The sequence below is a fragment of the Haplochromis burtoni genome, unplaced genomic scaffold, assembly GCF_018398535.1.
Source record: "Haplochromis burtoni strain Fernald_Lab_line unplaced genomic scaffold, NCSU_Asbu1 Contig_129, whole genome shotgun sequence".
NCBI classification, from domain to species: domain Eukaryota; kingdom Metazoa; phylum Chordata; class Actinopteri; order Cichliformes; family Cichlidae; genus Haplochromis; species Haplochromis burtoni.
In genome coordinates this window covers 810,119-833,275 of record NW_024582490.1, presented here as the reverse complement: position 1 = coordinate 833,275, position 23,157 = coordinate 810,119, and the positions used below count along the sequence as shown (strand labels likewise).

The following is a 23,157-nucleotide window of genomic DNA, read 5'->3' as shown; positions in this document are numbered from 1 at the left end:
CACAGCTTGATAGGGCTTAGTCCGTGCTGCTGAACAGCAGTTTGTCCTTCATCAGCAGAATCTTTGTCCCTCTGTTGCTCAGCATGACTGATTGAGTGAGTGTGTGTGTGTGTGTGTGTGTGTGTGTGTGTGTGTGTGTGTACACGTACATTCTGACGTCAGCTGAAGCCCACCCAAAGTCAGTCAATAAACTAAGCCCCTTCTCACATGCCAACCTCCCCATCACTGCCCTGACACACACTCACAGTTCATGTTACACATAAACAAACCGACTGAATGCAAAGCTCACACATGACAAACATAGTACAACAACAACAATAAAAAGACACATGCACTTAACCACCAGAAACAAATTTATGTTCCCTGGTTGATGCAATACAGGATGAGCTCTCTGCTCCATGTAAGCAGTGGGAGGGAGCACAGCATGGGAACGCCGATGGGTAACACTGTTGGGATGACCTCACAGCCGCTCTTATGGAGCCAGACGTTAATCCTGAAACAACAGATCACTGTGTTGCCACTGACTATACAGCCGATACAACATCCAGCCTAAAGCAAACATGCGATGAGTCTGTTTCACAGTTTGTCTCCTTTGGTCAACGCAGTCAATTACTATTACTGTTAATGGGGGAATAAGACGGGGCTTTGATGTCTTGTGCACTGGTACATAAATATTCCTCATAAAATAATACTAAGAGGCAGCATGTCTGAATAAATTACCCAGCACAGCACTATTCCAACCGCACACAGCTATAGCAAAATGGAAAATTAAAAACAACAAAACACTAGGTCCTGATTACTGGTATGAGAGCTTCATAATGAAGCAAAGCCTGCTATCTAACAGGCAAGCATACACGGCATTTAGTCAGACAGGCGCTCCTCATGAGATTTAAACAGCCTTACAGTCTGACCAAGGATTAGCTCAAATGAAACACTTAGTCCATCCAAACTGAACCCCAAAAAGTAAACACCACACACACTGTGAAAATTAAGCAGGGTGGAAAAGAGGATTTTAATCAAATCTCGCCCCCTCCAGCAGAGGTTAAGAACGCCTGCTGGGTGTCTCCAAGTTGCAGCCTAAACTTGATAAAGGAGCTTCATAAGTAGGTAGTTTAAGAACGCTCAGTGGGTAGAAAGAAATTCCTGGGGGGTTTAGGAGGCTGTAAAACATACAAGCTCCCCACAAAGGCAACAGTTTATCAGTACAAATAAACAGACATCTCATCTTCCTCTAACAAAGCCGTTTAGAAAAGCAGGGTTCTGTTTCAGCAAGCATTTTGTCTCTACGTGAACAAAGTCTAATATGTACTAAAAAGCTGGACCTGGCTTAGTGACAGGCATGTTATAAATTCTCTGTTTATTTGTCCTGCCTTGCAGACCGAGGCACAGCCAGACAAAACACGCACTTGCAGACAGAATATACTTCACTTCCCTCAATGCCCCGCAATGCACTCTGCAGAGGGTAAAAACACAGCAGCAGATCTTTACAGAGATCGCCAAGGAGTGACAGTAACCGCAGGCTTGACAAACCTCAGCATGTGACACCAGGCAGGTGGGAAAAAAAGAGCAAATTTGGTTTCACACAGGCTCAATTCTAATGAGTAATTAGCCGGTACCATTTCTGAAAAGGTCAGTACCAAGATACTAAGATAAGTGCCTAGACTTAAAAGCAGCTGCGGGTAACAAATAATCCTTCCACAGCATCTTTGAAACCACGAGGGTTTTATTAAGACAGCTCTTTAATAGATCATGTTGACTCAAGGCTTTCCTTTAGTCACCCTGGCTTGAGCTGCACGAAAAGTGCGTGGCTGTTAAAAAAAAAAAAAAGAAAAAAGCGTACTCTCAATTTATTTTATTGTTATTTTTATTTTTTTTAGCCAAATTTGTAGTTTTCTTAATGTATTTAAGGCCTTTGTCACTCAGTGAGATAGACAGTGTTGCAGTCCAGCAAAGCAAGCACGTAACACTGATTTCTTTAACTACACAATAAAATATACAAAACCTTTGTTATCACCTAACTGACCTTCCAAAAAAAGAAAAAGAAAAAAAGAAAGAAATTTCAAACAAAGCCTCGAAACAAAGAAGCAGGAAAGTCAAATCTGCACCGAGCTCATTGTGAGACTTTATCACAATCACCATTTTTATCCCTGAGCAGAGAAACATCTAAAGAAGCTGATAGCGATCACTGCCTAAAGGTTTGGAACCATCACGTTCCCTTCTCCCATCCACACCCTCCTTTTGTTAAAAACAACTTTGAAACCAGAGTCGTTTCAACTTCCCAACAAAACATTCCTGCTGCATGTGCCTCCTCTGTCCCACAGTACTTTTGCCATCGACAACACCTCCCAATCCCGCTCTCTATTTTGTAAAATAACACTACTTAAAGGGTAAGGGAGGATCCTACATTTCACCATTATTGAACATGCAAGCCCTGGGAAGAGAGAAAAAAAATCTGCGTGTGATCAGGGTGCCAGGAAATATGGAGTACTATGTTACTACTAATTTCTCTTAACAATTAAATTCATTCCCAAGCTCAAAAACCTGAACTCTGAGAATATAAAAGTTGATAGGTTTTGTTTTTTTTAAAGAGGGATTTATGAATATAACAATAAAAAGTTGGGACACAAATTCATATCATTGTGAATGAAAAAAAAACCTTTAAACATCAAGATTAATGTTAAAGTCAGATACAGATTTAATAAATAAGCTTTACGCGTTCAGTCACACTTGCTGCTGAAATCCTTAACATAATCAAAGCCCAAGAACAACGCTGGTTATACTAGAAAAGCAGCAAATACCCTTTCATTACAGTGTGCTGCTACAAATTTGCCTAAAGGAAGCTTCTCATTAGTGTTCAACCTGTCAGGAGGCTAATGGGGTCTTCATGATCAGTCATTAAACTAACAGGTCTGAGCTTCCCTCTTCATGTTTTAAATATGGCTCGTACACAATGCAAAAACCATCCAAAAACAAAACTGCCAGAAAAAAATAGAAAAGAAAAAAAACTACAGTGACCATGAACACTGACCTACAGCGAGCTGCAGAGTGACTGCCATTCACCACCATAAAATTTATTGGTGATAAAAATACCTTTAGTGCTAACTAACCAGAGGCATTTTTACAGTTGCAGTCATGTCATAAGAATTCAACGTGAGTCCTGTAACTCACAAAACATACAGCCTCCAGCTACGTGCCGAAAACCACAAGTGAAGCAATGAGACAATAATCTAAACACATACTTATCGGGCCATCACCAGGTCATAAACTGGATCTATGTTTTTCATAGGGCTGGGCGATATGGCCTAAAATCCATATGGAGGTATAACTTGAAGCATGTGCGGTAACAATATATATCGCGATATATTCTATTCTTCTGTATAACATATTTTCCACACTACAAGGCGCAAAATCCTTTAATTTTCTCAAAAATCGACAGTGTGCCTTATGTATGAATTCTGGTTGTGTTTACTGACCTCGAACCGATTTTATGTGGTACATGGCGCGCAGAAATCTGTCAAAAATGTTTTAGTACAACTTTGGTAAGCTACAACGCCACATGGCTTGATGGATTGTTGGAGCATTACGGCTACCGTAGTCAGGAGCCTTGCGAAGTGATCTGGGTCCAAAACCCAAGTAATCACCCAGACCTATAGGTGATATTATAATGATGAAAAACAAGTGCAAAAGCAAAAACATAACCATATAATGTATCATATGCTAGAACTTAAAGTCTGCCTAGCTGAACTTTGTAACTTTTAGACAATAACTTGAGTTTTACTGTTCCTCTGATTTCACCGACAAATAAGTCACAATTCAAGCGAACGTCATGTAGAAAATACTAAGCAGTCATAGAAGACAGATGGACGATAGAGCAGAACAAAACACAGATATAAAATTTCATGTGTTGAAAAATTGTACTGTCAGGGAACAGACTGAATTTGAACAACATACAGATACAGACATCTGAAACTTGTCTAAGTTTTCTTAACATCAAGCAAAATACTTTGCTTCCTACGAGTGAAATGAAAGCTAGAGAAAAAGACGCAGTCCTTCACCTGGACGTCAGCCCACTCACACTTCTTATAATCTATTACAACGTCTACATGTTGTGTTACTATGTTAACATATAGACCTTGGACCATTTCATTTCCTGACCTTTCCTTCTCCTATCCTTACACTAAACGTTACGATGGGCTCAGCAGACTTTTAATGATATTGGATCATGGACACATGATGTAGGTGCAGGTGTATAATGACGGCTTAGGACAACGTAGATGAGCATCTTTAAGCACTGATGTCATCGCTCAGTGGTAGCATAACCGACAATCATGCAACAGTAGCAGACATGTTTTATTTGATTTGTTTGACATTGCAAAACAATGCCATGCCTACCCAATACAGTAGGGCAGCCACATTTCACCACATATCACAAGGAAAACTAAGTGAAGCTGCATTTTTTATTATTACACACTGCATTTTCTCCCGGAAACTCTATTTTGCAGTGATTTTTAGCCACTCATATACCACAGCCTTGTATCCTGTATATCTGCTGTTTACAGGTAGGTGCCCCAACATGCCACCATCCACAGGAGATCTGACAGAGGTACAGATCTGGCTTTAGGCCTCAGTAAAGCAGGAAGTGTGTAAGAGATTAACAATAACTAATGATTACATGCAGAGTAATGTATAAACAGAGAGAGTGGAAAAAGGTGAGTAAGGAATACTCAGTGTATCATTGCAGCGTAACTATGGGAGGATTCAGGGTCACCTGATCCAGCTGTAAATTTATGCTTTAAGAAAGAAAAGTTTTAAGCCTGATCTGAAAAGTAGAGAGGGTGTCTGTCTCCTTAATCCAAGCTGGGAGCTGGTTCCACAGAAGAGGGGCCTGAAAGCTGAAGGCTCTGCCTTCAATCCTACCTTTAAATACCCTAGGAGCTTCAAGTAAGCCTGCACTCTGAGAGCGACGTGCTCTATTCGGGTGATATGGTACTACGAAATCTTTTAGATAAGATGGGGCCTAATTATTCAAAACCTTGTGAGGAGAAGGTCCCTAAATTTGATTGTGGATTTAACAGAGGCCAATGAAAAGAAGCCTTTCTCAAGAACTGACCAGGAGGGGTGTCTGCCACAACAATACAATGAATTATAGGGCTGCACGATTAATGCGTTAGAAAATCGCGATCTCAATTCATACTTATGTGCGATCTATTTCCAAATGACAACGATTTTTTTAAAAAAAAGACGACGACGATTGTACCGCATTTTGATCCGGGACGTAATCTGCATGAAAACAAGCGCTCACTCTTCCTGCTCAACAAATGACAAGGGCGGAGCCTTATACCACGTGATACAGAAGCTGTGCCGTGTGATGCTAAAATTAGCAGGGAAAAAACAACGGAGAGCACGTCAGGGATGACGAGAAAGTGACAGGAGAAAATCCGTCCCGGTCAACCACCCAAACATCAATAACGGGAACCTTATACAGCGCTTCCCTATACGTCGAACTCCCGCAGGCACAAAGAAATTACGGAGGCTATCACTTATCACCTGACCAAAGATATGGCTCCCATCAACACTGTGCAAAACGAGGGATTTAGGAAAATGATCAACACCCTAGACAAACGCTACACAGTGCCGTCCCGCAACTATTTTTCTATTGTTGCACTACCTGCTCTATACACGCAGTGTCGAGCAACGGTGGAGACGGAATTTCAAGCAGTACAACATTTTGCGGCAACAACAAAACGTGAGACATTTGTTGTTTTTATGTTTATTTATTGTTTTTATGTTCAGTCTCAACTGTTACGAAGTTGATGTGCAGTTAATAAGTGCAATATATTATACTGGAAAAGAAAATCGTGAGAGAATCGTGATCTCAATTCTAAGCCAAAAAATCGTGATTCTCATTTTATGCAAAATCGTGCAGCCCTAATGAATTAAACAACTATAGGCAAGTAACACAGAACATTTTAGCTGGTTCTAACAGCCACATCTCTAGGAAAAAAAAAAATCCAAACCTCAGTTTTGCTTTGCTCATCCTGGTCTTACAAGGCTCTCATGGATGAATCTGCATTAGAAAGACTTTCTATCATCAAGGCACTCAAACTGATGTCTGACAGGTTTAGTGTCTCCTTCTCTGATAACCAAATCATTTGTGCATCTCAGTGATTTCAGTTTCACAGGCTGTACTGAACACACAAAATCCAGCTGACACGATGGATGTTTACTGTGACAACAAGCAGATACTGCGACAGTGCAGCCAAATCTCAAATCTAACCAGGAAATCATTTTTCTCTGGTTACCCTGCTGAGTTATAACTTTCTGCTCATACCTCTGTAGCCTCGGCTCTGAAAGCACACCGATATCTCCTGAAACAAACAGATATCACTTTTTTTTTTTTTTGCAATCCGAGTATGTGGTTATCTAAGATGTTTGAGGAATGCTGATCGGAATCTTGCTGAGGACATTCCTAGGCACATTTTCTTTTTGCTTTATATTTATTTTTATTTTTATGGGGATCTGCTTTTCATAACCCAATATTATTTTCCACAAAGGAATATCTTTTAGGAACAGACAATGATTACATGTGAACTTCACCATTCAGAAAATATCAGCAGCTAAACTGAGTGGAACAGGTACAGCCCCATACTGTCAGACAGAAAAAACAATCTTGTGTCGCTTCTTTCCATCACATGATCATGACATTTAAACATGACAATGCTTGTCGTACGAAGCCTTGTAGTTAATCACGCTTCTCCACAGAAGAATAGGCCTCTACACAAAAGAATAACTGAAACTGGAGGCTTGCCTTTTGCAACCGTGAGCCAAACCAACAGACTTCATCCTGTCTTTAATCTACAGCTGGTATTAAGGGAATGCCATGGCATTTTGAAACTTGGATACTAAGTTTTCAGCTTTGTTTGGTAACATAGTCAGCATTCCTCAGCTGAAATAAGTTCTTGGTAATGCGTGACAGGAAAACCTGATTAGCCAATAAGCAGGCAACTGTGGAAGACAACGGTAATGACACTAAATATGATGCTTATGGCTTCTTTGTTAAAAAACAAAACCTTTTTTCTCTGAATTTCAACAACAGGGAGCACAACTGATACAGTTACAAAAGGAGTGGGGAAAGATGGAGTTTCCTCCATGGATTTGTTTTCTTTGGCCAGGATTGAGTTACAGTTTCAATACCCCCCACCCCCATGATTGCCTCTCCTACTTGAAAAATGTGCATGTATTTCTTAATGATTAGTCACGCTACCCAGAAAGAGCAAGCAAGTTCACCTCATTGTGAGCCAGTGAGCGAGGCACACATCTAAAACGTTTAGCACTTAATGCCGTTCACCTTAATGCCTCAGTGAGTGATTGACTGGTTGATTTGCGTTTCACAAATTTCAAAGTGCAACAGGTGGTGATGACATACTTCTTCTATGTGTTTGTTTACCAGTGCAAGCACAAAGATCTTACCTGAAGCAGAACAGGTTTGTTAAACATTTTAAATTATTACCCATGTTTTGTTTTGTTGAGTTTTTTTTAAACACACCTTTTATCTGTAGGTGTGCTAATATTTCCTCTTCTGCCTTCATAGAGGAATGCAACGGGAATTTTAGCCCAGTGTAAATGTCACATCTGTTTCCTCAACACAGCCCACATCGAGCTTTTCCTCAGGGTGCTTTGAAACAAGTGGAACATAAAGTCTGCAAGCTTTTTTGGTTTTCATGCTTCTTTTTTTTTTTTTAAAGGGTGTCTCTACCTCTGTCAGAGGGGGTGAGACAGCCGTCAATACACATACAATACCATTTCAATCTCGAAAGGCTTCTCTTCTCTTCGCTCCCTCTCTCCTTTTATTTCAATGGGGGCCGGATAGTTTACCACACACAGCTCCTCTGGCTTTGTGCCTTTCTCATGGTAATTGCTGGGAGCCGAAAACAGAGTGCAGTGCCAGACACCCACTGCATGCTGAACTGTGCAGAATTGTGATGGCTGTCTATTCAGCAAAGTTCATACGTCATCGCTGGATTGTGAAGAATCAATTCCACCCAATCAATTCCAACTTTGTCATGTATGTCATGCCGTACTTCACGGTAAACAACTCAGGCCCACCTGTCCTCAAGTTTGAAGGTCTGCTGCTCTGTAATAATTAATCGTGTATTAATAAAAATAATAATGCGCTGCTTTTGTTAAACAAAATAAACATAAAACAGGCACCATTGTTTTTCCTGCTTTTACATTATGTAAGCATTGAATGGGGAACACCAAGCTCCAGTCTCCAAATATGTCTACCATTCATGTTGATCCAAATACGATGGACAAAATATTAGAAACACAAGCAGTTCACCACCACACTAAATCCTTGTTCAAGCGGGATCCTGAAGACGATTACAGACTTTATCTTAAAAAGATCTACAGAAAAGTTTCACGGACATGGTTTCAGTAGCTGTAGGCTGGTAAAGAGAACACACTGGTGCATTTAAACAACCAAAAAACAAACATAATTTAAAAGCTCTCAGTGTGTTCACAAGACAGAAATGAAAGGTGGGTCAAAGTGCACGACAGCGTTTTTTTGTTTTGGTTTTTTTTTTGGTTTTTTTACGGACCACAAATGTCCCCTGTGATAAAACAAAAAAAAAAACAGCAGAACAGACACTTTGTGGTATTGATTTGTGGTGCTTTCTTCCAGAGCGCGCTTTGTCAACAACAACAACAACAACAACAACAACAAGAGCACAGCTCAGCAGATTTAGGCCAGGTTATAACAATCTGAACCTGGCCTAAATCTGCAGTATAATAATCTGTGTCGAGCAGGCCACGACCTCCGCTTGCGCGCGCGCGTGTGTGTGCAGGTGCTTGAACGTGCTGGCGGGGTGTCTATTTTCCAGGGGAGCGCGCGGGCAGCCACCGTGGGAACATGACCGCGGTTAGCGTGGTCGCTAAGACAGAGAGGCGAGGGTTACAGACAGCAACCCGCGGAGGTACAACATAGCGTCGGGTCCCAGCGCCGTCCATGAACTCACAGCTGACCGCTCCAGTGGTGGGAAACGGGGAAAATGAGCAAAACCGAGAAAACAAACGATCAACTTACTGTTATGGTAACTTCGTGCTTTTTCAATCGATACTTGAGGCTCTTCATCTTTTAAAGTTGTTGGTCTCCGGTGTTAAACTTTTCCCGCACTGGACAAGTTCATTAAAAAGTGCAAAAGCAATGCTGAAGGTAGTCGCAAAGTACGTTTAATCTGCGCCGTTTTCCTCACAGAGCAGGTTTCACCTGACGCCTAACCTCAAACTCCCGAAACTCCCGTCGCACTGCGACTGACAACCTGTGAGCCAATCAAACCAAACCAACCGCGTTCTGTTCACCTTTAATCCAATGGGCAGTTGCGGAGGGCGGGACTTCCTTGGAGAGTGGCCGCTGGGAATAGTTGGAGTCGTCCTGGGACAGAACCCGGCGTGACGTCAGGATTACCTGAAGAATGAAACACCTACAAACAGTTACCTGTAAACATCGATGTAAACTGAATTTAAAAAACAAAAACAACTATCTGCTGTTTAAACGTCACGATATCCTCTAATCCCCCCTCCTCCCCAGAGTGCCCCGAAACATATTTTAATAATAACTGTGCGTTTACCTGTCATTGCCCTCATGTCAAAGTCCAACGTATTGTATCGAAATGTGCACTTAAACACCTCACAGATTTCACCAGTTTACCCGCGTATGAGCCTATTTGAAGGGTTGGTAACTTTATACCTTGCAAAGAAAAAAGGAAAACAGCAACAACAAAAGCATAAAGCATTTGTAAGAGTTTTTTTTCTTTTGTTTTTGTTTTTTTGCAAGTGCAACACCAGTGATGAAATCGATTTTCCTCTACAAGCTGTTATTTTGCCATTATTTGGAATAGGAATGTTTGGAATTGGAATGCTCTGAAGAGTCTTTAAACGACTCTTTTATGTTAAAGGTTTTTTTAGATACACGACTGAGTTAATATAATATCAAATGTGTGTCACAAGAAAATTGCTTTCTTAGGCCAAAGTTTACAATGGTTGACTGATTAAATATTAAATTATTAAACAGTGAGGGTATGTATCCAAATATAGTCAGTATAAGGTGTTCAATTAGCAGACGGCTCCCTGCTGTCTTCAGTTTACAGTCTGTTTTATGCTTCTTTTCTCTCTCCCTTTATTTCGCCTCATAAAAATATATCAAGTGCATTCAACTGTAAAATCTACAAAGAGGGAAAAACAATAGCAAATTGGGGGAAGGGAAAAGGCTGCCCTCTTGTGGTCACCCAGAGCAGGGTGATTAAGTGAATCAGCCAGTAAATAAACAGGCAAACTAACATAACAGCTGGTATATAGGCTTACTGTTACAATGCTACTCAATAACAGTTAACATCTATTAACAGGTCTCATGAATTATTCCCAAGAGGATTTCCTGGTGTTCCTCTCATATTGTATTTTTCACTGTCCTTAAAGCTACCAAGACTTTATAAGACCGAGACTTTGATGCTGCGTGTCTCTTCCTTTGTCTACGTCCCCATGGCAACACCCTTACCACAGCCACGTTTCCTTGGAGAGCATTTCTCATCCACACATTTGGGTGTGTGCGCACCCGCGTGCAGTGACCTGGCATTAAACGTTTGACTGCAAATCACAGACTGAGGCAGGTGTCATGGTGTCAGCATTTGCTCGCTGTCATGAATTTTTTTACCTGCCACACCCACAGTGTGCCCGCATTCACAGCTCATGCGCAGATAAAAAATGGTAGTGTTTAATCCATGTTTATATGCAGTATTTGTCATCAGTATCATAGGTGGATTAACCTGCAAGAGTCCTTGGAATGGAAGCAGTGTGTCCCTAACACGCTGCTCCTGTGGTTCCATCCTGACTCCAGATGTGCTGTGTACAACTATAATTAAACACAAAAATTTATACAGATGCAACTTTTAAATGTAGTACAGACAAAAACGGTGCTTCAGGACCGAAGTGTACAATTCTGAGGATTTTTTACCCACTTTGACATATCTCAGCCTTTTCTCCCCGTTTCCCTTACTTAAGAATAACTTATTGACAGCCACCCTTCCACTGAGACCATTTCTGATGAGGGTTCAGCAAATATTTTAAAGACACACTGCACAGCATGCACAGACTGCCAAGTGTTGGGTTGATAGCTCTTTGAGAATCACCTTGTTGGTGCAAAAATCCAATTTTGTGTCTGTCAAACTGTGCATTTTTTGGACTATTTCATAAAATCAACAAAATAAATGGGACAAAATGATGTGTTTTTAAGACAGACTGCTAGTAAATGTGGGACTCATTGAATGTTGGGACACAGAAGAATGTATTTTCATAGATACTGGGCATCATTTTATTTTATTGGGTTACTTATTGTTAACGTTTATTTACATCTTCATTATTCTGGACATATGTTTGAAGTATGATTCCCATGAGTGAAGCTCGCACAGGGAAGGGTTGGGGCAGCTTGGGCGTCCTTAGAGTTGGTCATAGAGGCCCTGATTCGTTTAGTGCACTGACAGCCTGCAGAGCGCAGCTCCGCTGACCTGAAGTGCCTGTGTTTCTGTGCAGACAAGTAAAAGCAACTTACAGACTCATATCTTGAAGTTTTTTTTGTCCACCCAAGTGTGCATTATAAAGTATCTAACAATACTTTAAAATAGGTTCTTTGTCTGTAGACAGCACTGGTTCACCCCTGACACTGAGTGACTCTATGCTTAAAGAAACAAACATATCTCTTAGAATGGCCAGGTACAAGGACTGAACTGAACATGAGTAAAAAAGCAGCCACTGCATAAAAAAAGACCTTCAAGAACCCTGAAGAACTATTGTTCAAAGGCACTCCAAAAAAAATGTAAAAAAGCAAAATATAAAGAAATGAGGGGTGGCTCAAGACATCTGCACAGCACTGTTTATGATATGTATATTTCTCTAACTCTCATACAACATTTTTCAGGGCACATTTTTTAGTCCACAGAACTCCATTTACTGACCAGTAAAAGTCATTTCAAATTACAAACACACACCAACATATATAGGAATCAGACTCCATGACTGGATCATGTTTAATAATTCCTTGGTAATTTTCCCATGCTGATGTGGGGATATGTATGTTGTAGTCTGTCATGTGGTGTCAAAATCTGGTTGTAGGCATTTTGGATGTTTTACATTTGCAGGATTAACACTGAAAACTGATGTGCACTTTAACAGTCAACACATGTAATTGAAAGATACTTTGACCCTGTGTCTCGTCAGGTGAATACTAAACCAAAACTTAGCAGGAGGATGGCTCTCTGTTTTCAATTTCATTTCCTGCTGCTGCTTTTAATTATTAGCGACATTTACAGCAAGATGTGTCTTGAAAGGAGAGAGATAAAACCAAATAATTTACTTGATGTGAAAAAGAACGCACAGTAAACGAGCTGGATACTGTGTATAAACATATATATATTTTTTTCTTTTTACAAACTGATACAAATACACAAGATACAGATACAAAAACATTAACTGCTGAACACTGACTGAGGACCAGCATTAAACTGCACCTCATTTGGCCGAAGAAACACCAATAAATACCCACATGCAACAAATATCTATCAGCTGGAATGCAAAAAAACACAGAAGAGCTGCTCTGTGGTAACGGACGATGAAGAACCACACTTTTATATGAAGAAAAAAAAAAAGGTACATGAAAAGGAAAAGGGGGAAAAAGAAAAGTGACTCAGTTAAAAAGGTTTCACAATTTTTTTTTTTCTTCTTAACCGTGACGAGCTCCTGAGACCCTGGCGGGGGAAGCAAATCAGTTCAAGTGAAAAATATCGCCAAAGACTGCGATCCAAAGGGTAGTCACGGATATTTCAGTTGTGGTCTGGGAGAGTGGGATGAGGTGTCTCAATAGGAAAAGAGGTTTGCTGAGAGCTCTCACACAGCTTTGCGGTGGTACTCTGGGGGTGCGACCTCATAGTCGCTGGCACTGAAAAGGGTCGATGAATTCTTTACCAGGTACCTGAAGGAAACAAACAACTGACTGTCAGTGAGGAGGGAAGCAGGAACGCCTGGTGCAGAGTGTGTTGTTCAGCAGTCGTCAGGCATTTACAAAATGACTGTTACAGTAAGATTAGATTGTGGCAGATGCTTTGCTGCCAAATTACAACTCTGAATAAAAGTCGAGTTTAGTTTGATTTTATATGTATGTAAACAAACTGGCAGAAAAAAAAACTTTATGGGAAAGTCATATTGAGAACTCAATGGGAATGTTTATGTTTTCTTATTCTTATAAAGAAAAAAAAAAACCTTTCCAAGCATCAAGGAAATGACTACGCTTTGGATCGGTGATGAAGGCTCAAAGCTAAATCACCAGTGTTTTACTTCAATAAGTCTACAAGTTATATAGGAAATGACAGCAGTGTCTGCATTTTTGTCTACCCTTCGTCTTCTCTATGCAAAACAGTCAGGATAAGAAACTGCAGTAAGATGGTGCATTTAAGAAATTAAAACCTCCATATGTACTTGTGTAGGGGGGAGATTTGTGGCTCAGCAGCAGGGGAGGGGTGGAGCAGTGGGCTCAGGGTGTGGTGTCAGGGTGGGGTTTCGGCTGGTTCACCACTGCTCCCACTGCCCCCTGTGGTTCCCTCCATTGCACTGGGCAAGGGAAATGACCCCTCAGTCACTTTAATTTTAAAACTGTGTAATTTTAAAATATACAGTATATTCTGTGTATTTACTATCTCACTCTTATTGCCTGTTTATGCCCTGTCCTTATCTTCAACGTCATGCTGCTCTGTTGTATCTTAATTGCTCCTTGGGGATAAATAAAGTCTTTCTGATTCTGATTAATGGAGATCTTTCAGGCCAAAACAAAGGCATTTCGCTGGCCCGAGGAAGAGTGGGCACTTGTAATAACCTGTTGAGGTAGTGTGTGGGGATGCATTCACGACCTTTAGGAGCATGTAGTATCTGTGGGTTGTCCGATGCTGCCGTCTGGCAGGGCCCTCACAAGAAGGCCTTGCAATTCACTCTATGAGAGATTTCCCATCAGAGCAGTGTGTTGATGACACCCTAAGCTATCCATTGACCAAGTGATAAGAACTGATGGTCACATGGTGCGCCCTGACACAGTGCTGACCTACACACACTTTGTATTGACTAAGTATAAGCATTATCGAGTGAGTCGCACAGAGGAGGAACACAACCAGGTGCTGGTGCCAAAAAGCTGCCGAGAAACGATTTTCCAAGCGCCTCATTATAACCCCATGGCAGGGCATTTGGGATATGACAAAACTCTGGAGCGAATAATGGCCCGATTTTATTGGCTGGGTGGATTTGCACCCAATTTTCAGATAAGCTTTGGCTGGAGTTGCCAAATTTCATCATTCTTGCTTCCCTCCATTGTGATAACCATGACACACAGGCCCAGAGAGTGGATGTTGCTGCACTACAACAGCGGTTTGCAAATGTGTTCTTCCCCTGCCTGGCTGTACTTCACTCATAGAGCACCATTCTGAAACACGCCTTGGTATGAAGTCATGGCCCTACAGGTTAGGTGTGCATGGGTGCTTTATCCTGTCACACTCCTGTCCTTCAGCTGAAAAGACTTCTATATATAAAAAAGGAGTGTCTCCGCCCTGCAGGTCTTTGTCTGTTCAAGAGGGGAGAGTTCAGAATTACTTTCTCGCTCAATCATGTCTCTCACACAGCCCGAGGCCAACCATATAGACCGTACCATTATCTGCAAGTTATTTTTATGTCACCACTGTATCAGTCAGTGTAGATGTATCCGCAGTGCTGTTCACACATCAAAACAACTAAACATCACGCACAAGTGATCTAAGAGACCATTTTCAATTTGGATTCAGTCCCAAAGAACGGCACGGTACCTCAGTCTGTCATAACGCGCTGCAACGTGTACGGTTAGTCTCAAGAAAAATACTTTCCAGAGCAGAAAATCGATTTCATGGCTTATGTTTTGAGGAACTGCAACAAGCCTGGCTGCACTAATGTGAATGTGAATACAACATGACATTTGAGAATCGGCCAAACATGACATGGAGTGACTGGTGTTGTGCTGGGAGTTAAAAGCTTACTTGAGGAAATCTTGGAGGTAACTGAGCAACAGAGCCAGACTCTTCTCATCCAGGGGAGTGTAGGCCAGCATGGCTCCAATACGAACTGTTGGTGGAGGACAACATACAGCGTATGAGCAGCATTGCATACGGTAAATTTGGAGATTGAGGTAAGATTTCTATAACATCACCACAATCGAAAATTGTGACATAAAGAGGGGAGAAGCCTACTTTTCAAATAAACTGACTGGTGCTACAAACATCTAAATAAATAATACTTTAAATAAACTGCTTAAAAGAAAATCAGGGAATAAGGACCAAGTTGTAATGAGAGTATAGCATAAAGTCAGTTAAATGTGGGATTTTAATCTGGTTAGTTCAGTAGCAGAGGGGGTTGTCTGGTGCTTTGGTGTGAATGAAATTATCAACATGTGAGCTAGAGGGGCAACAATGAGACACCCCCCAAAACAGGAATGGTTTTACAGGTGGAGGCCTCTGACATTTTTCCAGACTGTTAGGAAAAAATAATAAAATGAAATTTCAGCTAATTTCAGTCACGTCTAACAATCCAGATGAGTCATCATAGTTGAAGTAGCCATAAAGCTATTTTGTGTACAATAACTAATACTTCAATCCTTTTACATTGGGACTTCTCTTAGAGAGTAAGCCTATTTAGCACTTTCATCCATGAATTTACAAAACTGCTTAAAAGGTGAACCAGAAATATTGAATTAACTGAACTGAAAGGAGCAGATATAAATTCTGCTGCGACATGTAAAAAGAAGCATGATGATTAGGAACACATACTTTTAATGGGCCTTGTGCCCGTGAAAAGCAAAAAAAATGTTTCCAGCTTCAAATTTTGCCACTTTGTACTGCATTCCTACTATTTTTCTGTCTTTGGAAGTTCTGATCTGACTGGCAACTGCAATTTAAACTTGCACTGAGAGCAAAATCAACTTCTTTGAAGCAACGTTCATGCGGAGGAGCATCACTGCTAATGAGATCTGGGTCTTCAGGTAGGACACTGAGACCAAACAGAGGTCTTCAGTAGAGTGAGACCACTTTTTTCTCTCCCTTTAGCTCAGCATTTATGGAGTTGTGCACCGTGTCCCCAGGTTTTTGTCCTCCCAGGTTAAAAGCCAACGAGGAGTTTAACCGTATCATCCTGTGGTTTTCAGTGTAAATGAAATTAACAGTGGGACGTGCCTTGTTACAGCAACACAATCTTGCTCTCACTTACTCTACCTAGCACATTCATTAGGCTCTCTGTGACTTTGTCTCCTTTTTCTAAAATGAAAATGAAGAGTTATCATTTCATCATGGAGCAGGACTTTTGAACACAAACAGTCTGAGATGCCCAAACAAGCATCTGTGAAGGGAACAGCGACCAAATTTATTTAAGATTTTTTTCTGTTTTTTTCTTGTTACCAAGTGCGAACTTGATTACGCTTCATATAGTTTACAGTGCATCCAGAAAGTATTCACAGTCCTTCACTTGTTCCACACATTGTCATTTTACAACCTTGTTCCAAAATGGATTACATTTTTTTTTTCAATACTGAATAATGACAAAGTTAAAAAAAAAAAACAGTCTGCAAACTTGCATGACATTCAAAACTGAGCTCAGCCGCATCCTGTTTCCACTGATCATCTGTTCAGATGTTTCTACAGCTTGAATGTCCACCTGTGGTAAACTCAGTTCACTGGACATGATTTGGAAAGAAACATAGCTGTCGATATAAGGTCTCATAGTTGCAGGTCATGTCAGAGCACAAACTAAGCCATGAAGTCCAAGTAAGTGTCTGTAGACCTTGGAGACGGGATTGTACTGAGGCACAGGTCTGGGGAAGGGTACAGAAAAACTGAAGCAGCACTGAAGCTTCCACTGAGCACATTGGCCTTCCTCATCTCTAGAACTGGCCTCATGACGAACCTGAGCAATTGGGAAAGAAGAGCCTTAGTCATGGAGGTGACTGAGAACATTCATCTCCCAACAGGACAATGACTATAACCACACAGCCAAGATATCAAAAGAGTGGCTTTATTCTTGGATTTCCTTGAGTGGCCCAGCCAGAGCCCAGACTTTCACACCGCTGAACACCCCTAGAGATCTGAAAATGGCTGTGGAGTGATCCTCTCCATCCAACCTGATGGAGAGGTTCAGCAAAGAAAAGTGGGAGAAGCTCCTGCCAAAGGTGCTTCAAAAAAGTATTGAACAAATACGTAAAAACGTGTGCAAATGTTATATTTTCAATAAATTTGCAAGAATTTTAAAGCAAACTGTTTTCACTTTGTCAATATGGGATACTGTGTGTAGAATTGTGAGGTGAAAATGAATTTAATCCATTTAGGAAAAAGGCTGTAACATCACAAAATGTGGAACAATTGATATGCTGTGAACACTTTCCGGATACACTGTCTATGTTTCACGTGTTCCTACCAAACAGACGCAGCAGGTGCGGTGCTCCATACACCTGAGACATCGGCACATCCGCGTGTTCGGCCAGGATCTCGGCGTACTGCGGCCTCTCAAACTTGTAAAGCAGCTGAGTGCCCAGCATGACGTTGAAGTACTCCCGGATCCCTGCCACCACTTCACTCACAGCATATTCCCTAAGCGAACGGAGAAGAGAAAAGTCACGTATTTGGAGAGATAACTGGAGACAGCAGAGGTCAGCTCTCTATAGAACAGTCAATAGTACAGTTTTGAACAGTTGCATGAGAGAAATCACTGGGCTTACTTCTTCTCAAAGTTGTTTTTGTTGCGCTGTGATGCAGCAAATGTGAGAAAGCACACAAGTACTATTATAAGAAGACTGGTAACAGCAACTGCCACCCCAATAACTGGCTACAGACTATTAAAAAAAAGAAAAAAAAGACTACAAAAACTTACTTATTCTGGTGTATTTTTATTTTGATGCAAAAAGGCAGCATGCTGTGATATTTAAAGAAGTACTCAGATAAAGGATGCCTAAAAAAAAAGCTTTAAAAAAGAGCCTAAAAAATGAGTTAGCGCCCAGTTTCCACAATTCTGAGAGAGGGAAAAAATTGAGTCGTGTATCCAAAATAATTAAAAGAATTCCTGTGGTTTAAAAGCACTGTTTGACTTACTGTGAAGGCTATAATGCACAAAATACACAACTTACAGTTTTAGTGAGATCAGTGGTGTTGTGCCCTTAAAAATATAGTTCAGCTAATGGTATATGTGTTAGTAAGTGTTTACAAGTATCTCTACTAAAAGCAAATTTGTAAAGTGGAAGGAATTTAAGTCTTATGTGGTTGACAGATGCTGTGCCGCTGAACATTTTCATCACAGGATAGCAGTGCTTCCTCACGCCTCCATTATTCTGAGAACGTCAGGATGTTTACTCTTACTTATTGTCCGAGTTTCCTTTTGATTTCTTGTAGTTTGCATAGTCCTCCAAGATGGTCTCTACATTCTTCTTAGCTGGCAGATGAAATAACTAAGCAACAGAAATGTTACACAAGCATTTCCATCAATAAAAACATCCAGACATCAACTCATTTCAAACTCAACTGTAACATTTACTCTCAGTCCTACATTGCAGAGCATCCTGTGCATGTTCTGACTTTGAAATGAGAAGAACAAATGAGCATGCTCCAGATAGTGATTCTGGCTGAAGCGCTCTCTTCAGACCTGTCCATTAGAAACTGCCGTTTAGGATGTGAGTGGTAGCCAGAGGTCCAGCTGTCATTAGCAGTGTTGCTTCACTATATCACGTATTGGGTGGGTCAGTTTGACCCAAGATTTTGGGATCCATTGTGCAATCAGAGACAAACGAGCACAAGTGGTCCAGAACCTGACATTTCTAGCCATCGCATTTCCATAAATATATGGATAAATATGAAGGAAACAAGTGAAACCTGCTGTGATTTTATTTTCACCTGTTTCTGTCGGGTAATGAGGTCCCAGTCATCCACCAGCCAGGGTTTCAACTCCTCTGGGATCTTCACCTTCACTTCCACACGGTTGGTGAACATCTCCTCCTGGATACACACACACACACACTATATGACCTTGCTGCTTTTAAAAGTTTTTGTGTATTTGTGATAGCAAGTGTGGGTTTTACACCCACGGGGTAGACTGGTTCACTCATGCAGGAATAACTGACTCTTTGAACAATTTCACAAGCTTATTGAAGAAATGATACAGGACCAGGATGTTTTGTACTGCCTTGAGTGTGGACCTTCCCCCCCCCCCAACATCTCAGTATTTTCCTCATTCTGCTCACACCTCAAGAAAGAAGCTCAGTTGTTATTCTTATAAAAAGTCCAGTTCCAATACATGATGATACATACACTCTCCACTGTGGGATCAACCCGAGCCCTCTTCTTTCGTGGCCCCTGGGGCATCTCGCCGCTGCTGGTACCTTCACCTGGCCCTGGGGCTAAAAGAAAAGGACAGCTTAAATAATACACAGAAATAAAAGGTGAATATGTTTATTAATAAGTCTCAGATCGCATCAGACTCCATAAATACAACAGTACTTGAACCTCACGAAGCCACAACACCAAAGATCTTTACTATAAGAACAAAAAATATTCTGGAAGAAAGCTACAAAATTCAATAAACATATTTTGTACAAATATTTGACTTACTCTTCTGTTTTGCCTTTTTCACTTTCCTACAATGCAAAAAAAGACATCATGATTGTTCTTATGATGTGACACATATACCTCAAGTTGTCTTAATGTAATTCATTGCTTTGACTACATGCAAGCATATAGCACTTTAATAAATAATATCATCAAGGTTGCATCACAAGAACTGAGTTATTAAATGAATTATTACAGGAGGGAAAAGAAGCTGGACACTCACAGATCAACATTTTTCTGCTGCACAGCAGCAATCTTCTTGCTTGGTGCTAAGCCTCTCATCTTTCCCTCAACATAATGATCCCTGCAGAAAAAAATCAAGAGAGAGCACAATTATAGAAATGTATCTAAATTACTTTTACTGACCACAGTTGAGTTGTAGTGATGTATCACACCGTGGTGATGCAGACACGGCCTTGCTGTTTGATTGGGGGTGGGGGGGTATTTTAGAAATACACTGTCTGCAGCACTGAGTTAACTGTTTCCAAAGTGGCCTCACAGTGTAGCAGTTTACAAACAAGTTAAAGATCCCTGGGTCGATTCTGGGAGGAGACACAAATCACCAAGGGCATCTGGCATTGAAAAAACTGCTAACATGCATAGCTACCTGCTGTGTAGCCTGTTTACAAAACACTCTGTTCCATTTGCAGACAGTGGTGTGTGATGTGGAGTCAGACAGTGTTCTCGTGGCACGTTGCTCAATAAGTTGTACAATCTCTTCTGGAAAAGTAAAAACCACCCCGCCGTTTTCCCCTATCAACATAACTTTATGTGTTAAATATGTCTAATATTACGTATCATGTATATCATATGGCAGAACTGACAGTAAAGTTCATGTTAATCACAAAAACACATATCTAATGATATCTGAGATTTCTGAAAATATCTGAAAAACAGAATAAAGAACGTTCAGCCTTTACTTAAAGGACTTTTCTGCTGCTCTTGTGTACAGAGAACAATATTGGTGCTACCTACACATTCAGTCTCACACTGACGTTTCCTCATTTGCACCATAACATACACAGACTAGAATAATCCTAATAAGCTTCATAAGAATCCATGTACACACTATATTTATATACACTGACAGTAACAACTATACAACTGTATGTAAGCTTTAATATAGCTTGTGTAATTCATATTTATACTTTGATACTTCATACTTATTTTAACATATGCATCTCATATTCTTATAGCTCTCCATTTTATCTTATTTTTGATTCATTCTTGTTCACGGGAAAACAAAAATGACTTGTAAATACTACGGAACTCGCAATAAAGCTGATTTTAACATTAAGATATCACAAAAACAGTATAGTGAAAATCTGATTATATACGTATGTATCCACACAAAAATACTGATCAATATATTGATATAGCATTTATTTATTTATTTTACCTCCCAAGAATCTGTAATTGGATGTGATTGGGCAGACCATATTGTGTAATGTCAACTCTAAAAGCTGCAAATTCTAAATTTATCCAGTCAGGCACAAAACAGAGCACAAACGGCCCCCTACTTTTCTTATCGCTGCTTTTCTTTGACAGAAACTCTAAAAAGCTGACTGGACATTAGGAAGAACCAAAAACTCACAAAAACACTTCTTGGTCATGTCTGTGTGGGAAGAGGTTAACTCACTGATTGGCCTTTTGAAGCTCTTTTTGTTTGGCAAGGTTGCTGTCCACATATTTGAGAACTCTGCTTTCAGGAACCCATTCATCCCAGCTGCAAAGGAAGAAAAAACCCATCACAGATTCTCAAACGTCATCACAGTGTTATAATTCCTATCCAAATAGACGCACAGAGAGAAATGTCAGCCTATATTCAACTCAAACTGCTCACTTTTTGTTCCATCCGCTGTAATGAATGAAGTATTTAATCTGCTTATCCTTTACGTTGATCTTGACACACTGTAAAAGCGAGAAAACACACAGGCCTTGGATCAGTTTATTTTTAACTGGGAATAAATGAGTAATAAGACCCTCATAAAGTATCGGGACAAACCTTTGCTTCATAGAGCAATGGCCCGTGAAAGCACAGGACTCTTTCACCTACGAGGAGGGGAAAACTAATGTCAAAAGCACGTTATGATGTTCATTACACCCACAACTAATGTAATCAAACGAGCCGCTAACGCAGAGCATGAACAGCAAAGCTAGCTAACAGTTAGCCTTCCGTTAGCGTCTGTAAAGACTCCAGCTTGAGCTAGCTTTACTGTATGCGCTTCATTGCGATGTTACGTCAACGTAAGCTATGTTTTCATTGATATCTGAGCTGTATAAAGCCTCTTTCGCCTTCCCTAGGGATCACTATCGTCGAGCTGCAGCTGCAAGAACAACAACAACAAACCCGCCCCCTTCCAGCCGCTAACTGGGCACCATCGGTGCTTTTTTTCCCCCTACCGACCTTCTTGAAATTTCGGTTTAGGGTCCTGTTTTGGCGCCATTCACGGAGTCAACTGTTCGGACCTCTGAATGATTAAATTCTTGCATTGCCAGAGTCCATTTCTTCCAGGCACAAACACCTCCGACATTGGAGCCAAAGCCAGGGGAAGCCGAGAATGGCCTGCCTGCTGCGGGTCACCTGACCACCGTCAAGCCCCTGGGGGCGTGCTGTGTTCATATGCTCCTCGTCAAACTCGTACAGACAATGATTTTCTCTGACTTTCAGGCAGACTCAAGATTGCATATTCATAAATATGCAAATATCTACTACTACTACTCTCACACACACACACCACTAACATCCAAGAGGTGATTTGTCTGCAGGAAAAACCCAGCCCCTTCAGTATTAGTAGCGTTTAAATTTCTCAAGGTGTCATTAGGGGAGACTGCTCATTTCTTTCTATGGTGCTGCAGTTGAATAATTTCTAATGCTTACCAGTGTGGTATCCAGACTGTATGCCATGTAAGGAGTGGTAAAAACAGAGGGAAAGATTACTGGCTGCCAGTTGCTATCCCTAGAGGGCATTGCCACCTACCTCAAATGAGCACAAAACATCATCAGGGGCAGTGCTCACCCAGTCACATGCTGGCTTCAACCAGCTGTAGGTTTTCAAGTTTTAATTTTTTTGGTCTTATATAGCCACAAACCAACAGATTCTAAACATCGTAAATGTAGTTATATTTCTGTCAAGCAACAGACAGAAGAAGGATGAAATTTTTGTGCCCTCAGCGTGCCAGGAGTTTTTAGCCTTTTCTGGCTGGCAAACAATTTTTGGGCCACATATTTCTCATGAACTCTGAGTTGTCACACTGTAATCACAACATCATATGAGATATATGTATTTTTAATTGCAAGGATAAAATGTGCCAAATTCTAAGTGTTTTCATTTGCAGGTCAGGGAAGTTCATGCAATACAATACTGCGCCAAAGTCCTGAGTCACTCTCATTTCAGTGTACTAGTAAATTATCAAATAGGTGCTATTATTTGTTGAAACATGGACAAAGATACATGTAAAT

The 23,157-nt window shown here is 40.7% G+C and overlaps 2 protein-coding genes across 3 annotated transcripts in view; both read right to left on the bottom strand.

Annotated features, from left to right (window-relative positions):
* Window positions 1-9,306, bottom strand: part of uacab (uveal autoantigen with coiled-coil domains and ankyrin repeats b) — a 49,336-nt gene extending 40,030 nt beyond the window's left edge. The window contains exon 1 of the mRNA XM_005930424.3: window positions 9,086-9,306. Within this exon, the coding sequence (XP_005930486.1) occupies window positions 9,086-9,133 (48 nt within the window). The 5' untranslated portion in view covers window positions 9,134-9,306. The remainder of the gene's footprint in view (window positions 1-9,085) is intronic.
* Window positions 9,307-11,827: 2,521 nt separating this feature from the next.
* Window positions 11,828-22,316, bottom strand: LOC102292892 (mortality factor 4-like protein 1). 2 transcript variants are annotated; one of them, XM_005930423.3, is made up of 12 exons: window positions 22,102-22,316; window positions 21,700-21,746; window positions 21,538-21,605; window positions 21,334-21,420; window positions 19,918-19,998; window positions 19,698-19,723; window positions 19,398-19,486; window positions 18,984-19,085; window positions 18,453-18,541; window positions 17,518-17,690; window positions 15,096-15,180; window positions 11,828-13,018 (listed from the first exon to the last, which is right to left on the bottom strand). In XM_005930423.3, the coding sequence occupies exons 1-12, from the start codon at window positions 22,139-22,141 to the stop codon at window positions 12,934-12,936; spliced, it is 972 nt and encodes a 323-aa protein (XP_005930485.1). In that variant the 5' UTR covers window positions 22,142-22,316; the 3' UTR covers window positions 11,828-12,933. The 2 variants fall into 2 exon arrangements, with proteins under 2 accessions (XP_005930485.1, XP_042080069.1); XM_042224135.1 differs by lacking the exons at window positions 21,538-21,605; window positions 21,700-21,746 and having other exon boundaries at window positions 22,102-22,314.
* Between the last annotated feature and the right edge of the window lie 841 nt (window positions 22,317-23,157).

Coding starts and splice junctions, on each gene's coding strand:
- LOC102292892 (XM_005930423.3), bottom strand. CDS start 22,141: ATGGCGCCAAAACAGGACCCTAAACCGAAATTTCAAGAAG. Junction 19,724..19,917: donor CAGCAGAAAAATGTTGATCT/GTGAGTGTCCAG, acceptor TTTGCATTGTAG/GAAAGTGAAAAAGGCAAAAC. Junction 19,086..19,397: donor TTGATCCCACAGTGGAGAGT/GTATGTATCATC, acceptor GTGTGTATCCAG/GAGGAGATGTTCACCAACCG.